The following is a 21512-nucleotide window of genomic DNA, read 5'->3' as shown; positions in this document are numbered from 1 at the left end:
TGTTGTTGTTGTTTTAGTAGCAGTTGTTGTTGTTTTAGTAGCAGTTGTTGTTGTTGTTGTTGTTCGCAGGGCGCGCAGCTGGCAACAGCCTCGACACAACAACAAGCCGCAGCGAGCACTTGAAAGCACCGAAAGCGTGCTCTCAACTATTTTCATAGCTTGTGGCTACTTCTAAGTTTTTCTTTTACACATCTTGCCACACACACACACCTCCCCACCCTCCTAGCCTGCCTCTTGCCGTTGCTACACATGCTACACTTTTTATTCAATTAACACGCTGCGCGTCGTTGCCGCGGGGGTAGCTGAGGCAAGAGCCAAGTGCTTGGCTGGCAGACGCGACCAAGGCGAATGAGACATGCATTAATGTATACCAGCAACAACAACAACAACAGCAACGACAACAACAAATTGTTGTGGCTGCCAAAAATTGACTTAATTTGTTAGATCTACAATCAAAATAAAAACAACAAATAAGCAAGAATACAAAAACTTAGCACAAAGTAATTTCCCAAGGCATCGACTATCAATAATTAGTCGTGCATAGCCGAAATTGAGGTGCGTTTAACCCTAGAAAGATGTGAAAAATCTCTTAACCCAAGCGCAACACAGATATACACACACACACACACACGCACACTCGCACACACACTTGGCTGTGCTAACAAAAGTGCAGCAAATGCATTGAGCACTTGTGAAATGGCAAATGCCATAAACCAAACTCAGCTAATTGGCGTGGCTTGACTAGCAAATACCCTGTAAAACATACAATTTGATAATTTGAATTTGAATTTGTTTGAACATATGAAAAATGACATAAAAATGAGAGACAGGGCAGATAGAACATTGGCCTGGGAATCAGCTATATAAAATGTTCTATATAAAATGATTAACAATTAATAATTTTTATATACATTTATTTAGCTACATTTTGGCTATGAGAAGCTGTATACCAAACATTTAATTTTAGCAAAGTCTGAGTTTCTGCTAGGCACACATAATCTTATAAAGAGCTTTAAAAGTAAATACCTTCGTATAAAGTGCCTTATTTATAGAAACCAATCTAATCTAACTCGTTCACTCAAAATGACAGGGTATGCATAAATAGTGCAAATAAACAACTTGCAAATAGAGTGTGAGTAAAAGTGTGTGCAAGGCAACAAGAAATTTGTGAATGCTTTTTTTGTTGCGTTTGATGAAAGCGTCGAGCGGCAAACGTCGATTCATGGCTGCTATATCAGGGGGAAGGGAGAGGGGGCGGGGTGCCTGAGGGGGTGTGGAGCTGTCTGTCAGGTGGCGGGCGGGTGTGCGAAGGGGGGGGGGGAGGGGGACAGACATTGCTAGGCTCATTTCATTGAAATAAAAAACACTTAAGCAGCTAACTGCAAAGGCGACAATGTTGAAAAAACAGAGTGCCAAATGAAAAATAAAAGAAAAACAAAAGAGAAAATTACAAAAAAAAATAAAAAGGAAAACTTAAAAAAAAAAAGAAAAGTAAAGAATAGGCAGCAGCCGCGGCAAATGCAAATGCGGCTCGCGGCAGCTTCATTAAAATTTTTGGTTTTCGTTTCAATTAAGTTGCGGTTAGTGGCCGGAAAATGCTAACCAAATGCGGGCGGCTGTCATTGAGTGGGAAAGAAGAAGAAGAAGGCTAAAAGAAAAGCGGACAGAGGGAATTCGAGTAAAAGCTGCAAAGTGAGTGGACGAAGAGTTTGTTATTGCCGTCAATTAAAAGGGAAATGGAAATGGAAATGGAAATGGAAATTCACATTGTCATAATATTGTCAGCTTTAATTAAGATGGAGAATCGCTCGGAAAATGAGTATCAAATATGCAATAATAGTTTTAAAAGCTTAAATATCATTTTAATTAGTTGCACTTAATTATGTCGACAGATAATGTCAGCTTAATCAATTAGTTGGCTGCGGAGAGATTTTTAGCTGGAATATAACTTTATAATTATGCGAACTAAATCAGAGATAATAGAGGCAGAGAGATTATCAATGCAAAAGTGAAAACAGGTTAAATTCATTTTGAGTTTTGTTTAATTGTTTTCATTATTTATAAAAATATAAACATTATAATAGTAGTTCTTTAAGTCCTGTAATCAATTGATTAGCAAGCAGCAGAGGGTTTAATTAGTTTAATTCATTTCGATTTTTGTTTAATTATATTTATTTATTTGAAATAACATAAGCCTTGCAATAATAATCTAATAGGCATAGAAATTATTTAATTTTTTTTATTATTTAATTTATCTAAAACATGAATTTAGCCAAATTTAATTTCTGGGAAAATTTCAATTTGTTTAAGTGGAAACTCAGCTCAAGCTTCAAACAAAATTAAATTAAATTTAATTTTATGATAATTTTGGCTTGTTTTAAACACAAATCCGTCAAAGTTTTGCAGCAACAAAAAAAAATTTTGGGAGATTTTTAGTTTGAGCTATTTTATTTGGCTACAGACAAAACTTTTGCCAGCTGTGCGAAAAACAAAAACGCACAACAAAAAGCATTAAAAAAAAATAAAATAAAATTCTTCAACATATTATTCGGTTATTTGCAATTATTGTTAGCCGACAATTGTTTGGCAGCTTTTCGAGCAACTATTTGGCTATTTTGGCTTTTGATCATTCAAGCGAATGCGATGGAATCCATCAGATGCGCAGCCCGTTGTTGTTATTGCTGAGTTATTAAAGGTGCCAGCTTGTAAAAGTGGCAACAACTGTTGGGCGAATGCGGCGTATGCGTAATGTGGGCCAGATGGAGAGGCTGGGCGGGGGGGGTGGGGGTCGGCTGGCAAATGTTTGCACACTTAATGAGCCAATAAACCGGCTCGTTTCATTTTCTACACTTTCTTTCCTTTATTTTAGCAGCTAAATCAATAAAAGCTGCAGTTGGCGTTGGCCTTTTGTCGGGCGTTAAATTGCAAATTGTTATGATAAACTATTTGTCATTAATTACTTTTGGCAGGCAACTGGCGAGCGGCTCAGGCGAACGCAGTAATGCGTTCAGCAAGTGTCAAAATGAAATCACATAAAGTTAAACAAAAACTTGGCCGAAAAATATGCGATTTTCTTGCGGGAAATTCATTTGTGCATTTTGTGTGCTGAAATTTTGGCACAGTGCGCAACAATTTTTAAATGATTGCCGTCCATTTGCCCAGCCCTTGCCCCAACCTGCCGCAGCCCCTACAGCTGCTGTATGTGCCACATCCGTTGCAACTCTCTCCCTCTCTCCCTCTCTCTCTATCTCTGTCGCACACTCGCTCTGTCTCTTTCTGCTTGCTGACAAGCTGACTTTTGTGTTTTCCTTAATGAATTTCAGTCACCTTCTTGCTCTGCAGGCAGCTACCTACCCCTCCTCTCTCTCCCACTCCCCCTTTCTCTGGCCAAATGGCTTTTGATGTTTGTTGGATCACAAGACAAACTGCAGCTAAATGTTCACTAGATGTGGCTCTCTGTGCGGATAGTACAAGTATTTTGTGCACTCGTGTGTTCTGCTTATTAAATTTGTACTTTTAATTGCCCAAATTGTACATAGAACAAAGAAAGCAAAAAAAAGGATGACTATCTGCAGCATGCCGAAGATTAAATACTCTTGCAGTTTCCATACATGCATTTCAATTTTTACATGAATTTCGACCAAGAATAATGTTGCCAGCTTAAAATGCCAAATTGATCCAGAGGTCAAGACATCAACAAGGACCGAAACCTCGCGAAAATCTGATGAGATTTGACCGAGCTAAGGGAGTTGGAAATTTCGACCTATATATGTCTATATAGGATCATAGCGGGTATATCCCGGCCTTGCGCGTGGCAGTTTTATATATAGAGATATATAAATATCTTAAAAAATTTGCAAATTTGAATGAACATTTGTTCGACTCGTCTATTGATCCAGAATGTATAATCTTTAAGCGCTGGAATATGTCTTCCTCTATGTGTTACAAATTTCATGATAAACCATAATACCCTTTACTCTTTACACGGGGCATAAAAACATATGTCTTTGCATTATAGCTGTGTGTTTGGCTTTCGTTTCAAGCACACGTGTATTTGCTGCGAAATTCTATTAATTTTCTTTATTAATTTCAAATTTTCTATTTGCTTTTTCTCTTTGCAGGTGAGTGCACAAATGACCCGTCCCCGCCCCCGCCCCCAATTCCCTCTCAGCACAGCACATGGTCGTGGGTGAGTATATTTTATGGGACTGCGTTCTTCGAAATGTTCGAAAGTCTGCAAAATGAGAGAATTTCATTTTAATTTAATTAATTAAGCGCAAGTCGAATGTGTCGGATGTGCAAAATATATATGTTTTGTGTGCCGAAAAGTTTTTCTAATTTGATAAGTGTGCCGGTGCAAACAATTTCCCAACACTTTTACGTAAAGGGGGGAAGGTGGGAAAAGCTCTAGATTAAATTGGCAACACAAAAGATTTCAATAAACTTCAACTAAGGACAAGTTTTAATTATTTTAAAATTAGAATAAAATTCAATTAAAGAAATTGAGGCACAACAGACAAATTTTTTTAATATTTATATAAACTTAAATTATAAAAGAGTATGCCAAAGTTTTATAATGCTCTAAAAAAAATTAAAAGTATTTTAAATATGTAAACTAAATGAAATGCAAATAGAAATGCACAAATTTTAAATATTTCAAATGTAACTAAAAAGGAAAAAGTAAGGATATTTTCGCCGAATTTTGAATGCCCTTGCAGACATTTGCCTTTCGATTGTTTCATGACAATATTATAAAACTCTTTACAAGCTTATAAAACGTCTAAGACTTTAGTATATTGCATTACATATGAGCCTGGGATTCGTAGCCCTGGATTTGAACCAGTGTATTGGTAGTCGCTGGTTCAAACCTGCGTTTTCTATCGCTCACTCTTCTACCAAGCAATACATAATATACTTAGAAGCAAAGTTTCACCCAGTTGACAAAGAAACTTGTTACTATATAAAAGATTGTTCAGTTTTATATAGAAATTGCGCTCTCCTGAAGCAGCTGTGCCCAGAAAACAACGAAACTTTGAGTCTAGTTTGTGTAGACAGTAGGAAATGTGCATGATTGTTAGAGAGAAGCTGTTCTCAGCAAGTTTGTGAACTTATTTAAAGATCATTAAAAAAGAGTTAATTACAAGTCATGCGAAAACACAAAGCAAAAATTGTTTTTAGATACAAAAAAAAAGGCTATCGATAATTTCTCAACGCGAATCTTTGGGCGATTGCGTTTTTTGGGCTGAACTAAAAATTACGTATACTCAATTAACACTCACAGGCACAACAATAACAAACAACAACAACAACAACAACAGAAAACAACAACAACGAGAAGAATAGAAAAAACCCGTAGAACACACAAAACACAATTATAATAAACAGCTCAATTAACGCCCGTCAGAGACGCATCAACAGCCCCAGAGGCGGCCGTTAAAAAGGGGGGGGGGCGACTGTTGCCGTGACTGGCAAGGGGGGGGGGGGGGTGGGGTGGTTGGTCGGTAGGTATTGCATTCATAAAGCATACAAAATTGCCAGTTTGAAGTAGTTTCACATGCGACTGCTCAGCGCGGCAATTAGAAAACGCGGTTACATCATTTCGGGCAGCAGCTCGGGTTAATTTCCATTCAGAACGGAAATAAATTTACAAAAAAAAATACATTTAAAAAAAGGGCAACAAATTACAACAACAACAACAACAACAACTAGAAAACTATTTGTCATTGCCCGGGCATTCGCTAAGTAATTTTCACATATTTTCCATTTCAATTTGTGTTCAGCATTTTCCGCGACACGAAAACTGAAATTTAACACGCGCCTTTGATTTTATTTTCTGTTTTTTTTTTTCGGTTTACACATTTTTAGAACTGTCAAAAAGCAAGTGTCGCAAATATTTTTGTTGAAAACTTAAGGAATTAGTTGACAAAAACAATAACAACAACAACAACAACACACATATTTTTTGTACTTGTGACAACAAATTGGAAATATTTGGCGGCATGCAGAAGGTTGAACCAAAATGTGTCCGAGCAAATAAATCAAGAACATTTTAGAAACAAGCAGCAGACATGAAAGAGCACATTTTTAAAAAACTTAACCCAAGTCTTAAGCAAAAACAGCTCGCACGCCCTCTGTCGCATTTTTGTACCTTCTTTGTTTCGCTTTGTGCCGCATTCGTAAACGTTTGAATGGTACCGCAACTTTTTACTGCTGTCTCTTTGTGCCGCATTCGTAAACGTTTGAATGCTAGTGCAGCTTTTAATTGCTGTCTCTTTGTGCCGCATTCGTAAACATTTGAATGGTAGCGCAACTTTTCTTGCTTTCACTTTCTACCTGATTCGTAAACGTTTGAATGGTAGTGCTGCTTTTTGCTGACCTGTTTCTTTCTCTTCTTTGACTTTTTATACCTTAATCTACCTTCTAGTGGGCATTTCCCGACTTTGTATTTTTGCTTACATTTCCCACCCGTTCGCATTACATATGTATTCTGGAACACAACAGATCAGACGACTTCAACAATCAGTCTGTCAATCAGCTTGTCCGTGTTACGATCTTAGCTAACGCTCAATTCTGATTGGAGATACCCTAAAAAAAAGTTTCGCACTGCTTATTAAAGGCAATTGTTTCGAATTCTACGAATACAGACACAAAGAAGACATGAAAATAACCCTATTTCCGACCAATTAGCACACGTTATGCACTAGCAGACGCCATCTGTCGGCTCGAGCATGAATAAATGCCGTTAATACTGGTTTAATGAGGATATAAGCTGAGCACGGGGAGCAGCAATTGTGGCGTGGCGCCCCCTGGCGGCGACAACTAGCAGCTGGCCATACACACTCTTTCTCCCTTACACCTATGCAATTTGCTGGTCAACTTTTGTGAATGAAGCGCAATTTTGTATATTTATTTATAACAATATGCTCAGCAGCGTGCGAGAGCGAGACAGCAGGCGTGAGCGAGTGAGTGAGAGCGCACACGCACAATTGGGAGCCAAAAATGTTTTCACTCCAATTAGAATTTGAATGAATTTGTGTGCGTATGTGTGTGTGTGTGTGTGATTGCTGATAATTATATTTATTTTCTCTATTAAACTAACTGTATGGGCGCAACGCCAGCAATCAGGGACATTGTACTTCAATCAACCAATTTGACAAATATTCATTCAATTAAAGCACACAGTCTGATAAGAATTAATTGCATATCGATTACAGCACGCATCGATAACTTGCGTTCAGACTGCACTTTGAACCACAACAGTTTTTATTGCTACTATTTTACTACACTTTTTATGCGCACGCAGGCAACACTGACAGCTTAAAGCTTTCGGACAGCAGCGCCCTCTGGTGGCAGTTTGGCGCAACTTGGCTGCAAAAGCTTGCGCTTGCAAGCTTTGCTGCTTTTGCTGTCTCGCTCTCTCTCTCGCTCACTATCTCGCTCGCTCTCTTCAGCTCTTTTCACATGTTGTAGGCAGCTTGTCTGGCGCAGCCCACAGCAGCGCCTCCCCCGCACCCCGCACAGCAGACACAACTCTGTCGACGCCGCACCGTTGGCTGCAACACGTGCGCGGGGCTTAATAAATGCCCCCGCCCCGCGGCGCCCCCGCCCCATGAAGTGCTGCAATTAATTTCAATTTTATTTTGTCTTTTTCTTTCTTGTTGCCTACGACAAGAAATTGCAATGAAATTTTTTGTGTTTCAGCTTGTTTTGGTTGCCTTTCTGCTTCACCTGCACGTTCTCCTTTTCCGTCTACCTTGCTCCTCCTTCTCCTTTGCACACACTGTCACATGTTTGCGCAGCGTGTCGCAGCGTTGCCGTCGACAGCGCAGCCGGCAGCGCAGCCGGCAGCGCAGTCGTTAATTTTGCGGTTTCTTTTGACTTCTTTTCACTTATCGCGCTTAAAATTGAAACTCGAAAATTTCCACAGGTTAATAAGCCAGAAGCTGCCCGCCCAGCGCTGACTCGGCCCAGTTGAGTTCTACTATTTAATTTTTTTCTCATATTTTTTTTTAATTATTGACTAAATCGATTTCCGATGCGATTGCAAATGGACTTCAACCACTTTTATCGGTTCAAATGTACTGAAAGTATCTTCTGATATGCGTGTTTGTGTGTGTGTGTATGTTATGATCATATTTTGTTTGGTAGCATCAGACTAAACCGCAGATTACCATATGAATATACCCACAAGATCAGCCCAAACCAAAACAATAAGCGAATAAAACCAGACACTCACCTGACTATTTATATACCTTCCTCCCAACGGTATGCGAATGGGTAATTGGTCAGAATTTAATTTAGTTACTGTCACCAGTAGAAGGGGCTAAATGATAATTGATCAGAATGCAACTGAAGTTAAGGCAACCCAACAGTTATCACGTATTCCCGAAGAGGAAGACAATGGCGAATCTAAAAATACCTTTAGATAACAGAAATCGGTTGACTAGTTCGCTTTATAAGATCGGAAGTTGGATAAGGTAACCTCTCCTTCTAGTATACATACTACATATATGTCTAAATTTATATATTAAAATATTTATTTTAGTATTATGTAGAGCTTCATGAGAATCTCTAAAAATTGTGAATTTAATATTTAAATTAAATATTAAAAATAATTAAATAAATTTAAATTAAATTAAAAACTTTGAAATTTAAACCAAATCAAATTCAATTAAAAATGTATAAATGAATTTATATTTAATTTAATATTTAAATTAAATATTTATAAATCAAATAGAAAGTTTTCGATCGGAAATAGGAACAATTAATATGCATTAGAACTTTTTTGTGAAATAATTGTGCTTACAGAACTTCGTACTTTTTGCAAACTTATATTTTATAATTAATAGATGGAGGATTATTAATTATAATTAATCACTTCTTATACAATTCTGTGCGTTTTTGCTATAGAAACTGTGACTATATTTCACTTAAAAAAACCTCCTAAATATGATTTATATTTTCGGGTATAATCATATGGATGGAGATTCAGTTAACAATCGCCTGCTCTGCCCATCAATAAGTTATCTCTAGCAAGTATTGGCCTTAACTGGGTCAGCTGTTTAATTATTTATTACAGTTAAATAGTTATTGCTATTATTTGTGGCCGCATTAAAAAAAACGTGTTAGCATTTCCAAAATAATTGCCACACTGCAGCAGTTAAGAGCTGCTGTGGAAACTTTACTGCCAAACACGTGTAGAACGACTTAAAATGCAGCGTAGTATATGAAACCGCCCCCCCTCCTCTCCACCCTCTCCCATCGTCCACCAAACACAAGCCGCAGCCATTAATAGAAGCCGCACCACAAACACAGCCCCCTCTCTCACCCGAAAAAACAATAACAATCACAGCTGGCCGCAAATTCAAGTCGCAAGGCGAGTGCAAATGTGTGTGTGTGTGTGTGTCTGTCTCTGTGTGTGTGTTTGAGTGTGTGTGTGTGCGCCGCTGTTCAATTAAACTATGAACAAAAGTTGTAAATTATAATAAATACAACAATAGGCACGACAACTAGCGTTAACTGCGTCCCCCTCCCCCCCCCCCTTGGTGCGCCACAAACCCCCTCGCCCTGCCCGTCTTGGGTAATTGTTACAATTATTTTGTTTACTCTGCCTAAGGGCTGCTAAATAGTCAGCGCGGGGTTGCGAGGGGGGGAAGGGCTGTTTCCTTAGAGTCGACTTTTTTAGCTCTTTGCAAAAGCTTTCGATTTGTATTTTTGCGCAATTTATTTTGATTTTTCTTTGAAATGAAACTCAGTCTGTGAGTTTGTGTGTGTGTGTGTGTGAGTCCGAGTCACACGCATTGCCTGAGTTTGTGTGTTTGTGTGTGAGTGAGTGAGTGCGTGTGATTTCGACTGCATTAAGCAGCAACAAAAACGACTCATTTGTCGCCTAACTGTGCTTCTTGCTGTTGTTGCTGCTATTTTTGTTCTTGTTTCGCTCATTTGCAAGCTTCTGAACTGCACTCTTCCTCTTGCTATTTTGAGTGTTTGTTTTGTTCTCTCTCGCTCTCTCAGCGACGACGACGACGGCGGCGCTCATTCATTGCGGCACAAGCGCCGCTGCGTGCCTGTGCATTTGTGTGTGCATGTGTATGTATAATCAAAAGCACAGAAACGCACACACAAGCACACACACACAACCGTACACAGATACACACATGTGCAGAACGGAGGCCGGCGCACGTGGACGCTAAACGTGATATCACAACAACAAAACAACTGACAGCAAAACAAATAGAAAACCTGACAACGACGAGTCGTTTGTCGTCGTCGCCGTCGTCGTCGTCGTTTGTCGTCGTCGCAGCTGTTTGTCGCTTCGCTTGCGCCGCTGCTGGCGCTGCCAAAGCTGGCAGCGACAGCGACGCAACTGTTGGCAACTGTTGCCCAGCGCCTGTTGCTCTGATTGGTGCAGGCCGCTGACGAGCCAGCTGCGCCAATGGCAGCGCACGCTGTGGGAATCCTTTACGGTTGGCTGCCCACAATTGGCGGCTCCGGGCAGGAGCTTGCACAGCTTCGGCTTGATTCCAACTGCAACGAAGTTGTGCAACAACAACAATGCACCAGACGACAACTTCTTCGACCTGTTGCCGTGCTGGTCGCTGGCATTTTAAATAGACGGATCACGGGTTGTATGCTTGATTTGGTTCGCTGATGCGATTTGTTTGCGGCGAGGGTGAGGGTAAGGGTGAGGGTGAGGGTGAAAATGAAGTGGTGTGGGGTTGGCATGTGAACAAGCTAAGCTGCTGAGCGGTACGCCAAGGGGTGGAGGCGGTGGGGCGTATCGGTGCAACGGGTTCACATGTATTTAAAAATAGTTAATCTATTTACGGCAAGCGCTTTGTAAACATGTGTGCATACTCTTGAATGTTCAAAATAAAGGCGAGCTTTTAAATAATTACGATTGCATTTATTTGCCTGATAAGCATTTGTTTGAAGCCATTTTTAATGGCTAGAAGGCAAATTGAAGTACGAAGCATCTTCTATTTCATTTGATATATATATGTATATATATCTATTCTTGATCGGGGCGACGAGCCGATGTTAATTCGCGTATGCCCAACGCAGAAAGAGCTTATCAGTTTTTTCCGATATCTCGCCCGTTTCGATAGTATCGATACAGTCTTGGTTTTATACGCATAGCTCGAAAATTTTAGGAACTAGATACACCAAAGTTTCGGTTTTTGTACTCGTAAGGCATAAACAGATTGGAAAGGTCTCACATTTCGGATATATCCCTCCCGTTACCCACAAAATTGATATAAAATAAATGTTGTATGCATTGGGTTTTGGTATTTACACGATTTTGAATCAAATCTACCAGTGTATCTCCTAGTCGGGTATTTATTTTATTATTCTGAATTATTCATTATACTTATTAATAATTATACTTATTCAAAATTTCTACAAAATATAAATAGTTCTAAATTCCCTATTTCAGTCTCACATATCCAGTAATTCGTTCCTTCTTGATTCTCTTATTTTACTTTTACCTGCTTTAGCAGTTGCCCTTTCAATTCCGTTGTTCCACATTTAATATACATACATATGTACATCTCAACATGAATACACATATTTTTCTATATTTTCCTTCGCCAATTACAATTATGTTATTTCTTATTAATTTCTACTGTTCCGTTTCCACTGTTCCATATCCACAGCTTCCTTTTCATTGTTCCATTTCCGAATGTTTTTTGTTTCCATTCTTTCGTTCCTCTTTGATCGCTCTTCTTTGATTTTATATTTACCACACTTAGCTATTGCCATTTCAATTCCACTGTTCCATTTTTAATATATGTATGTACATCTCGACATAAATATATATTTGAATAATTCCCTTTCCCAATTACACTTGCATTACTCCTTTTCAATTTTGACTGTTCATTTTCTACTGTTCCGGTTTAACTGTTGCGTTTCCATAGTTCCCTTTCCATTTGCCACTGTTCGCTTCTTGCGTTCCGTTTCACTGTTCCTTTTTTTGCTTTAAAATAGATGGAAAAACTTAAAATTAAATATGAAAAAAATCGAACTTTTAATTGCTTAACCCTATAACAGTTTTTAACAACAAATCGTTTGAAGCTCAGAATAAAAAAACTTAATGAGCTCACGCAAAAATTTTTATAGATAAATTGGCAAATTATATGGAAATTTAATAACTTAAAAAGCGCATTTGCAAAATCCCAAAGGGTTAATTACTAACAACAAAATATTCATTTCTAATTGTAAAGATGAAAATGAAGCGAATGCTTCATCACGTAGCACGCCGTGGGGTTAAGGTTCGGGGCTAAGCTCACAAAGGTTGTCCGGGCAACGAGAGCCGAAATTTCCATTAAATTGCGCATACGTCACGTGTTGCAAGCCAATTAATATTGCGTCCGGCTGCAACGCGCCTGTCATCGATACTTTAATCACATTTTGCCACAAAATAAAATGCCAATTAGAACAGGAAACGGAAGATGGCCGCGGGTGCATTTGTTTTCCTTTTTCTCCCTCCTCTTTTTTTTTCGCTAACTGTAAGCAGCGCCGAGCGTCGCACACTGAGCGAAAACAGCGCACAATTTTGTGGCTCTGAGTAGCTCAGTTGCCGCGTATCTGTGTATGTGTGTGTGTGTGTATTTGTATCTTTATCTGTAGCTGTGGCTGTAGCTGTATCTGTAAGTATGCCAAATGCAATCCGTCTGTTCAACGTGCGCGCCACTCTGCATGTGTGTGTGTCTCTGTGTGTGTGTGCGCGTGTGCGCTTAACTGTCTCTCAGTTTCAGCTGCCGCATGTGTATGTGTCTGTGTGTGTGTGTGTGTGTGTGTGTGTGTGTGTGTGTGTGTGTGTGTGTGTGTGTGTGTGTGTGTGTGTGTGTGTGTGTGTGTGTGTGGCCCGTCCCTGTGTGTTCACAACACGTGCTTAGAACGTTGCTAGACACTGGGCTTTGGGTCATACTGAAATCCGCGTGACTTTGTCGCCGCTGTCGCTGCTGCTGTCGCTGCTGCTGTCGACGTCGACGTCGCTGCTGTCGCTCGTTGAATTTTCATTAGCTACAACTGCGTCGCAGCGTCGCTGCCCTGCAGTATTTATATTTATTTTTATATTTATTACTATTATTATTTTTATTTATGCATTTGCAAATATTTTTTTTTGCGCCATTCTGCGCACTAGCTTCAAGTTTCTTGCTTTTTGAGAGATATCTACTACCGCTAGTTTACAGTTAGGCCTTAATATGTGTACTAAGTATATAAGTATATATATGTATATAGGCCCCTTTTTGGTTGGGTTTGTTTTTTTTTGTATTTAACTTACATTGCAATTTGCGCTGTCAGCGCAGCTCGCCGCCCCGCAACCCTGCGACTATAACCCTTGCAGGTGTGCAGGTATGTGTGTGTGTGGAGCTGCGTCGACGCTGGCAGCGGCAGCGACAGCGGCAGCAATGACTGCAACGACTGCTCTGCCCGCTAGGGCTGAGGCTGAGGCTCGACTATGGCCGGCATTCGGTCGCATCGCGTTCTCCAGTTCAAATCGTCAACGTTGCCTGTCGCTCAGCTTTTCCAGCTAGTCGTCAACTGCGCGTGCGATTCAAACGTGAAAAACTGTGCTAAAAATCCAAATAAAGAGCCAAATAAATTATTAAAAAATTTATCCAAACAATACAAAATAGGCGCGCAAAAGTGCAACGCATTAATTTAACTTTATACATGTGTATATACTATATATTACATATATAATAATAATAATTGCGCACTAAGCCAAAGAAAGCCTTTCAGTGCAAAGTTCTAAAAAGCAACTGCGCACACTAAATAAAAACAACAAAAAAAAAAAAAAAAAAAACAAATCTATAAGCGATATTTACATACATCGTATACTATATGCATAAGAAAAATAATCGTTCAAGTGTTTCAAATAAGTAGCAACAATTGTGCCAAGTGTCGTGTGTGTCAAAGTGTTTGTGTTCGTGTGCGTGATTAAATAGTTAACACAGGAACAGATAACTTACACACACATATATATATATATATATATATCTGTATATTAGTGCATAGTACTTTATGTATATGTATCAGATAGACGATCTATAACAAATGCAAACAGCATCGCCAAAGTTACGGATATAATTTCACAACGTTTAATATTAATTATAATTTCTACAACAACAAATCTTCAATATTCACAAAATAATTTACGAATAAGAAAAGGTATTAAACAGAAGAACAGAAGAAATAAGAAAAAGAATACTTCAGTTGATTTGGCATATGATTATTTATTTGTATGCTATAAGAAATAAATGTAAAAATAATTTGAAAAAATTGCTCATTTTTTAAGCACACTTTTGTCGCTTGTCAATTTTGGTCAAAATAATAAACTACAAATATTCCATAATCGAAATTAATTGAACTAGGTGCAAGTAAAAATTAAACTAATTTTTATTTTATATACATACATACACAAATATATATATGTATATGTATATAAACAATGCCTTTTCTTATTCCTTATCGCCGCAACCGCCAATGCAAATAGAAAGCACAGCTCATCGGCATCTTGAAAAAAATCATTAATAATAATATTAAACAATACCATTCATCTATAACTCATATCGCACAAACGTCATTTAATGTACTCATACCTAAAGTCAAAACCAACAAACAAACAAACAACTCTCATCATTATCATAATCATAATCACAGTCATAATCGGTATTTATTTTGTTATCAAGATTTGAATACTTTGCCATCAAAATCTCAAATCTCGGACAACACTAATCCATATTTTATTTGCAACGTTAGGCAATACTAGCTTCAAAAAGACTTCTACAAAAACAGTGTTGATAAACAGTGAAAGTTGAAAATGCGCACAGCTTTAAGCAGTTGCCCAAAGTTTTTATTGCTCTGCAACAAATATAATCACGCCAATCACAAGGACGTGGCCACTTAAAGTGACAACAACAACAACAACAACAACAATTATAACTGAAAAACCAACTGAAAAGGAAGCAGTTAAAGAACCAGTGTTAAAAACCAGTGTTAAAAACTAGTGCAAAATGGCATCCGATACAAATGCGTGCGCCAGTTTCTTTGCCCAGGAGCAAGCGAATGCGACGCTTTCGCAATATTTTCAGCAGCTCAACTCGCATGTGGCAGCGGCTGTTGCAAGCAGCAACAATAAGAGCTCCAGCAGCAACAGCAGCAGCAGCAGCAACAGCAACAACAACAACAACAACACCACTAACAACGGCAACAGCATCAGCAGCGGCAACAGCGACAGCGGCAACGATGGCAGCATGACGGGCTCAACAGCAACATTGGACAACCATCGCAGCAGCGTCAGCAGCAATGATTCCGGCAAGAGCAGCAACGGCGGAGGCGGGGGCGCGGGTGGCTCCTCGTCGGCAGCAGCAGCAAATGCTTGGAACCTGCAGCAACAGCAGCTGCAGCAACAACAGCAGCTGCAACAGCAGCATCATGCACAGCAGCAACAGCAGCTGCAGCAACATCATGCACAGCAGCAACAGCATCATGCACAGCAGCAACATGCTGCTGCCCTGGCCGCTGCACAGCAACAACTGCAGCAGCAGCAGCAGCAGCAACAGCAGCAACTCTCACATCACGCCCAGCAGCAACAGCATGCACATCAGCAGCAGCAGCAGCAACAGCAGCAGCAGCAGCTTCATCCACTAGCACACAATCCGCATTTGCATCCGCATCATCCGCACCAGCAGCAGCAACAGCAGCAGCAGCAACAACAGCACCTCCATCAGCAGCAGCAGCAACAGCAGCAGCAGCAGCAGCAACATCATGCCGCTCAGCTGGCCCACTCGCTCTCCTCGGCAGCAGCCGTGGCCGCGGCTGCCTCCAACTCCAACACCAACACCCACTCGATCTTTGGCACCGGCAACTTCCACTACAAGACGAACAACTCGTGGACGCTGCCAACGCTCAACTATCAGCGCATCTATCAGGAGAATACCCACTATCATCAGCGCAACAGTTTCATGGACAGCCAGGGGCCGGTTGTCGGTGCCGTCAATGAGGCCGCTGCTGCAGCAGCAGCGGCAACTGCTGCAGCCGCGGCTGCTGCTGCCGCCAGTGCCGCTGCAGCAGCAGCGAGTGTCAACGGCAACAACAATGCATCAACAAATGGCAATAACAATGCTTTGGCAAAAGCCAGTGACAACAACAGTAGCAACAGTAGCAGCAATAACAACAACAACAACAACAGCAACAGCAGCAGCAACGTCTCATCAGTGCAACATGCGGCAACTGCGGTGGCCGCGGCAGTCATCGCCAACGAGCATCAGAATCATTTGAACAGCTTAAAGGCGCGCTTTCAGCCAACCAGCACAGGTGGGTCTTCAAATACCAATTAGACAGCCAAGAAATTAAATAAATAATGCAAATAATGCAAATTCTTGTTATTATTAAAAACAAAATATTAGCTCAGCTGCATATTAAAACTTATCGGCAGGTAAAAACTGCAAGTTTTTCTCATTCTGAGTTCATTTAACATGTTTATAATATCTCTTAACATAAATCTTGAAGCTATGTGTACGTTTTCAGATGTTAAGCTAAGCTTTAACGGATTCTGTTAACCAAAAGTACATGTAACATGTTTTTTTATTTTCTTAACAGAACTGTTGAAGCTTGCCTCTTAACAGACTCTGTTAACTAAGAGTAGATCTTACATGTTTTTGATATATTCTCAACATCATTTTTGAAGCTATGTGCAGGTTAACTTGGCTATTAACAGACTCTGTTAACTTCTATTACATGTTTTTAGTATTTCTTAACATAAAAGTTAAAGCTTTATACGTTATCAGCTGTTTAGATTGGTTCTTAACAGTCACTGTTAACTAAGGGTACGTCAAGCGGTAAACAGCTGCCAACTTTACTTTTATTAATATTTTCAACCAATGTTACAAACCCAAAATATATGTCTGTGGGTTGGTGAGGCTTACGGCTCGAAGCCTTTAGGTTAGCTTCGTGAAGCAGAGTTTCTACGTCCTTAAAACCAGTTTTTGGTTCAAGGATTAATTTATTAGTTTTCAAATTTTAATGAACTCCATTTTATGTACATCTGCCCGTTGTGCTGAAAATATTGCAAGATCTACATATTTTCATAAGCAAGATGCGGGCTACATTTTTGCTATGTTTACAGCTGTTTAACATAAAATGTTATTTTGCACATACAACTGTTGCCAACATCTGTTATTTTGCGCATGCAGCTGTTGCTAACAGCATATTGCAAATAACATGAGCTCAAAGCTAATCAGCTCAACTCTGTAAAGATGAATCTCTCCCAAATGTCGTCATATTTGAAAATATATTTAGGGCATACTCGACTTAGTAGTCTTTGGACGTCTCTTAGCAGCGTTAAGTCATTATTTATGCCAAATATTTATGCTAAATGTTTTATTTTTTGCATTATCATAAATTATATTTTATAAATTGTGAACTGTGCATTTGCATAGCCCCGTCTAATTATTCACAGTGCGCCGCTTAATCGCCCTGCACAGCTTACTCGCCTGATCGGCTTTCCTAACGTTCTCTCTCTCTCCCTCTCTATCTCTCTCTCTCTCTCTCTGTCTTGGCACTATCTCGCGTTCTCTCTCGCTCTGCTGATATCATCGTTAAGCGGGGATCTTTGAGTAAATGTCAAATAATAAAAGCCCGAGGTGCACACGTGAGCATCTATATGCAAATGTTTTTCTTTCCTTGTGTGTCTGTGTTTCTGTGTGTTTGTGTTTGTCAGTGTTTGTGTATGTGTGTGTGTGTGTGCTTGTATTCTGTGTATTCTGCTTGCAGCAAAGTTCGTCGCCTGCGTCATTCAGCCTATCGCAATAAAAACTTAATTAATATGCGCACAAAACTTTTGCTTAGTTTGCATTTTACAGCTCGTTCACATTTTTTGCTATTTATTTGTTTTATTTTATTTTGATAGTTGACTTATCTTTTGATAAGTTATGACCTACGTCAAGTACTTTTACATGCCCTGTAAATTGTTAAGAATGGAGTATGCCAAACGAAAGTTCATATGCCAAACTGCCAAACTGGGAAGTATTTATTAAGTTGAGAAACTAGATAAATTTGCTTAAAATTTGCTTATTATTATCGATAATAGCTGTTATCTAAATCGATAAATATCGGTTGTACGCATATATCGTTGATTGGAGAGACGCCTAAATGAGCATACAGTTTCCCCTATATATATATATATATATATATTTGCACATATCTCCCCATTTCGCTCAAAACGATAAGAAAGAAAATCCGACCTTGGACTGGATGCGATATTTAAGCCTTGAAAATTAATAGAAATGACATTTTCACAGTCAAAAGTTATTCAAAACGGAATACAGGGTAGCCCCTAGTCGTTCAAGTGCACAACTAGTGCACTTATCTTCTAAATCTTTCTCTCTCTCACTCTCTCTCTCTCTCTCTCTGTCTTAATCTCGCTCCATCTCTCTCTTTATCTCTCTCTTTCTCTCTCTCTCTCTCTCTCTCTCTCTCACACACGCCACACGCTTGGCTTGCAAATTGCCATTTCACACTTGCATTCTTTGCCGTAAATTATTTGACAAGTTGTGAAATTTACAATTTGCATAAATTAAGTGAAAATTAACACACATTTGCAATGCCTATTTATCGGCCCAGTTAGTTAGCTGCTTGGCACAGGCCTTTTTAAGGTTAGGTTCGCCAAATGGGTCAAATAAAGGTTTTTTTGGCCGCAGCGCATCAGCTGATTAGCCCAAAAGAAACCCAATTGACAAATGGCATCAAATGTTGCCATCATTCAGCACACATCGCTCCTTTGACCAAAGCACGCCCCCATTTTCCGGGCGGGTCAGCCTTTGTGCATTCGCTCTTTTTCCGCCCCCAAAATGCATTCACTTTGATTAGGTCTCAAATAAAGCAAAGGCCACACAGCGGCTCCATATGAAAATGAAAAGTTGATGTGATGACTAAATTAGGCAAAATTATGCTTATGAAATGCATATTGACTATTTACCTGTGGCAATGGGGCAGCAGCAAATGATCTATTGCGGCATACCCTGGAAATGCATTTCACAAAAGTGTGTGCTTGGAATTTTCAGTTCCTATGTGAACTGCAGCTGGACTAAAGAGGTAGTCTTTGTGCAAACTATATTTTAAAGCGAGAAAAGTTAAATCAAAATAGCTGTTTGTTAGAATTCTCTCGGGAAATTCTTTTTTTTATGCAAATATGTGCTTCTATAATTTCTATAATATTTTATATTTCCATAAATCTTTATTTATATACACAAGTCAGCCTTAAGATCTTGTTACAGAAAGAAAGAACTGTTTCTTTTTTCTATACAAATATAGTTTCTATTATTTGTTATATTTCTATAAATCTATCTTTATATATATAAAGCTGACTCATGATCTGGTCTTAGGAATTTGTTCGGGAAAGAACAGTACCTTTCTTATATATATGTATAAATAAAATTTCTTCACTCTCTTATGTTTCTATAAATCTTTATATATATATAAGACAGAGGTACGATCTGTTCGTAGGAATTCTTTCGGGAATGAACTTTTGTTATTTTTGTATAAATAAAATGTCAATGATTTCTTTTATATTTTGAGTTGACTTAAGTTATGTTATTAGGAATACTTTCGGGAAAGTAAACCTTGAGCTAGTACTTTACATAAAATTCACTTAAGAAATGTTCAGTAGAATGTTTACAGGCATTAAATACTGAATAATATTTGTAGATAACTTAAGATCGAGTATCTGAAATCTAACAAAAAAAAAAAACAAAAACAAAACAAACAAATGTTAATAAGCCTAAATTCTGGACATATCTATGTAACTATATGTGACTTAAATTTAGATCAAGGCAGTATTGAGCTTGCTTTTGGATCTTTTCTGTTAAATCTAGTTAAAATTGAACAATTTAGAAAAGTTGTAAGCTCAAACATCCATAGATAGATCCGTAGATGTAAACTTAAATGAACTCAGCTCATCAGATGACATACATACATACATACATATATGGGCTGGCACACCTCTAGCTTTCATCCCAATAGCGCGCATCTCTCTCTCTCTCTCTCTGTTTCTCTCCCCCTCTCCCTCTCCCACTCTCCCGAAAAGGCATTAAACATTTATGTGAGTGGGCAGTTGCCATAAACTTTGTTCAAATTTTCACATTTGAGCGGCCCACACTCATCAGCTGCAAACTACATCCGCGACTTGCACCCTTGGCCAACCCTCTGGACAGCATTTCGGTGTCGCATTTGCATATGTGATGCGCCCAGCCTTCCCCTCGCCCCGCCCCGCCCCAACCCCTTTAGATGTCAGACAGCTTGCGATTTGTTTTTAATTTTCGTTTTTTCGCACCCAAACACGAAAAAAGAAGAAGAGCAGCTTGGCACAATGCGATGCAACACGATGCGATCTGCTACGATACAATCTGATACGATACGATACGATACGATACGATACGATACGATATAATACGATACGGTTATTGTTTCGGTTTCGGTTTCGGTTTCAGTTTTTTGTTTTTGTCGCTGCTCGAGTGAAATTTGTTCAAGTTTATTGCAAACAATCGAATTTATTTTATTCGCTGCGTCGCTTAATTTTAATTTATATATTTTTGTTGTTGTTGTCGTCTCAGCTGTTTTAATACCCTGTTCGCACAGCCAAATGGGGTATATTGGTTGTCTTTGAGGAAACTACTATATACAGCTTAGTGTCACACGATTTAAAAGTCATCTTTTCATAGTCACAGTTTTAAGAATTGCAAAGCTACATTTTTGAGCCACAGTTGAGAAGAGCGACATTTGAAGAGTCACAGTTGAAAGGAGCCACAGTTGCAGAGTCACAGTTGAAAAGAGCGACAGTTGCAGAGTCACAGTTTAAATGAGCCTCAGTTGCAGAGTCACAGTTGAAAAGATTCTCAGTCTTCGGGTAACTAAAGCTTTTTATTATGAGGAACAGTTTTAGATCCAATTTGAATGTCAAAGTTTTAGAGGCATAGCCTAAGAATGAAATATCCGAAAAGCTCAACTCCTTCTAAATAAATAAGGATAATGCAACAGTTTTCGATCCAATTCGCAACGATCAAATATCAAAAAAGCTCAATCTCTTTTGAATTCAGTTAAAGTGGCACAGCTTTAGAGCCACTGGCTAAGAGTACAGTTTGAAAGATACTGATGAAAAAAGCACAAAGGCAAACTCCCAAACTATTTTCAGCTATAATTCGACTGGGTACAGGGTATTGCCCAGTCGTCTAAACTGAACTCGTTTCATTTTTTTTTTGCAATGAAAATTTTCAAAAAATTGCCTTTTTAAGGCACTCAGTTGTTTTGCTAACTGCTACTGTTGTTGTTGTAGTAGTTGTTGTTGTTGTTGTTGTTGTTGTAGTAGTTGTTGTTGTTGTTGCTACTGTGTGGGCTGTTAGGGAGAAAACAGTGCAGCTGAGGCGAATGGCAATGCGCCATGGGGTGGCCCACTGTCAATGCCAATGGCACAAAAATGGGGAAATGGGTTTTGGCTGTGGAAATGG

The 21512-nt window shown here is 39.1% G+C and overlaps 1 protein-coding gene across 11 annotated transcripts in view; it reads left to right on the top strand.

The window, feature by feature from the left end:
• Pdp1 (PAR-domain protein 1) overlaps nucleotides 1–21512 on the top strand; it is a 58414-nt gene that overhangs the window by 19633 nt on the left and 17269 nt on the right. The window contains exons 1-2 of one of the 11 annotated variants that reach the window (XM_064692101.1): nucleotides 13832–14178; nucleotides 14770–16326. The exons of 4 other annotated variants lie outside the window; for them this stretch is intronic. In XM_064692101.1, coding sequence (XP_064548171.1) covers nucleotides 15024–16326 — 1303 coding nt within the window. In that variant the 5' untranslated portion in view covers nucleotides 13832–14178; nucleotides 14770–15023. Of the gene's footprint in view, nucleotides 1–13831; nucleotides 14179–14769; nucleotides 16327–21512 lie in introns of those variants that run through there. 6 more of the 11 variants (XM_064692103.1, XM_064692107.1, XM_064692100.1 and 3 more) reach the window with 6 other exon arrangements.

This window comes from Drosophila montana, unplaced genomic scaffold (assembly GCF_035044405.1).
Source record: "Drosophila montana isolate Dmon_TW-CO22-7 unplaced genomic scaffold, ASM3504440v1 contig_3526_1, whole genome shotgun sequence".
In the NCBI taxonomy this organism is placed as follows: domain Eukaryota; kingdom Metazoa; phylum Arthropoda; class Insecta; order Diptera; family Drosophilidae; genus Drosophila; species Drosophila montana.
Note: the sequence above shows the minus strand (reverse complement) of the source record. Positions and strands in the feature narration are given on the sequence as shown.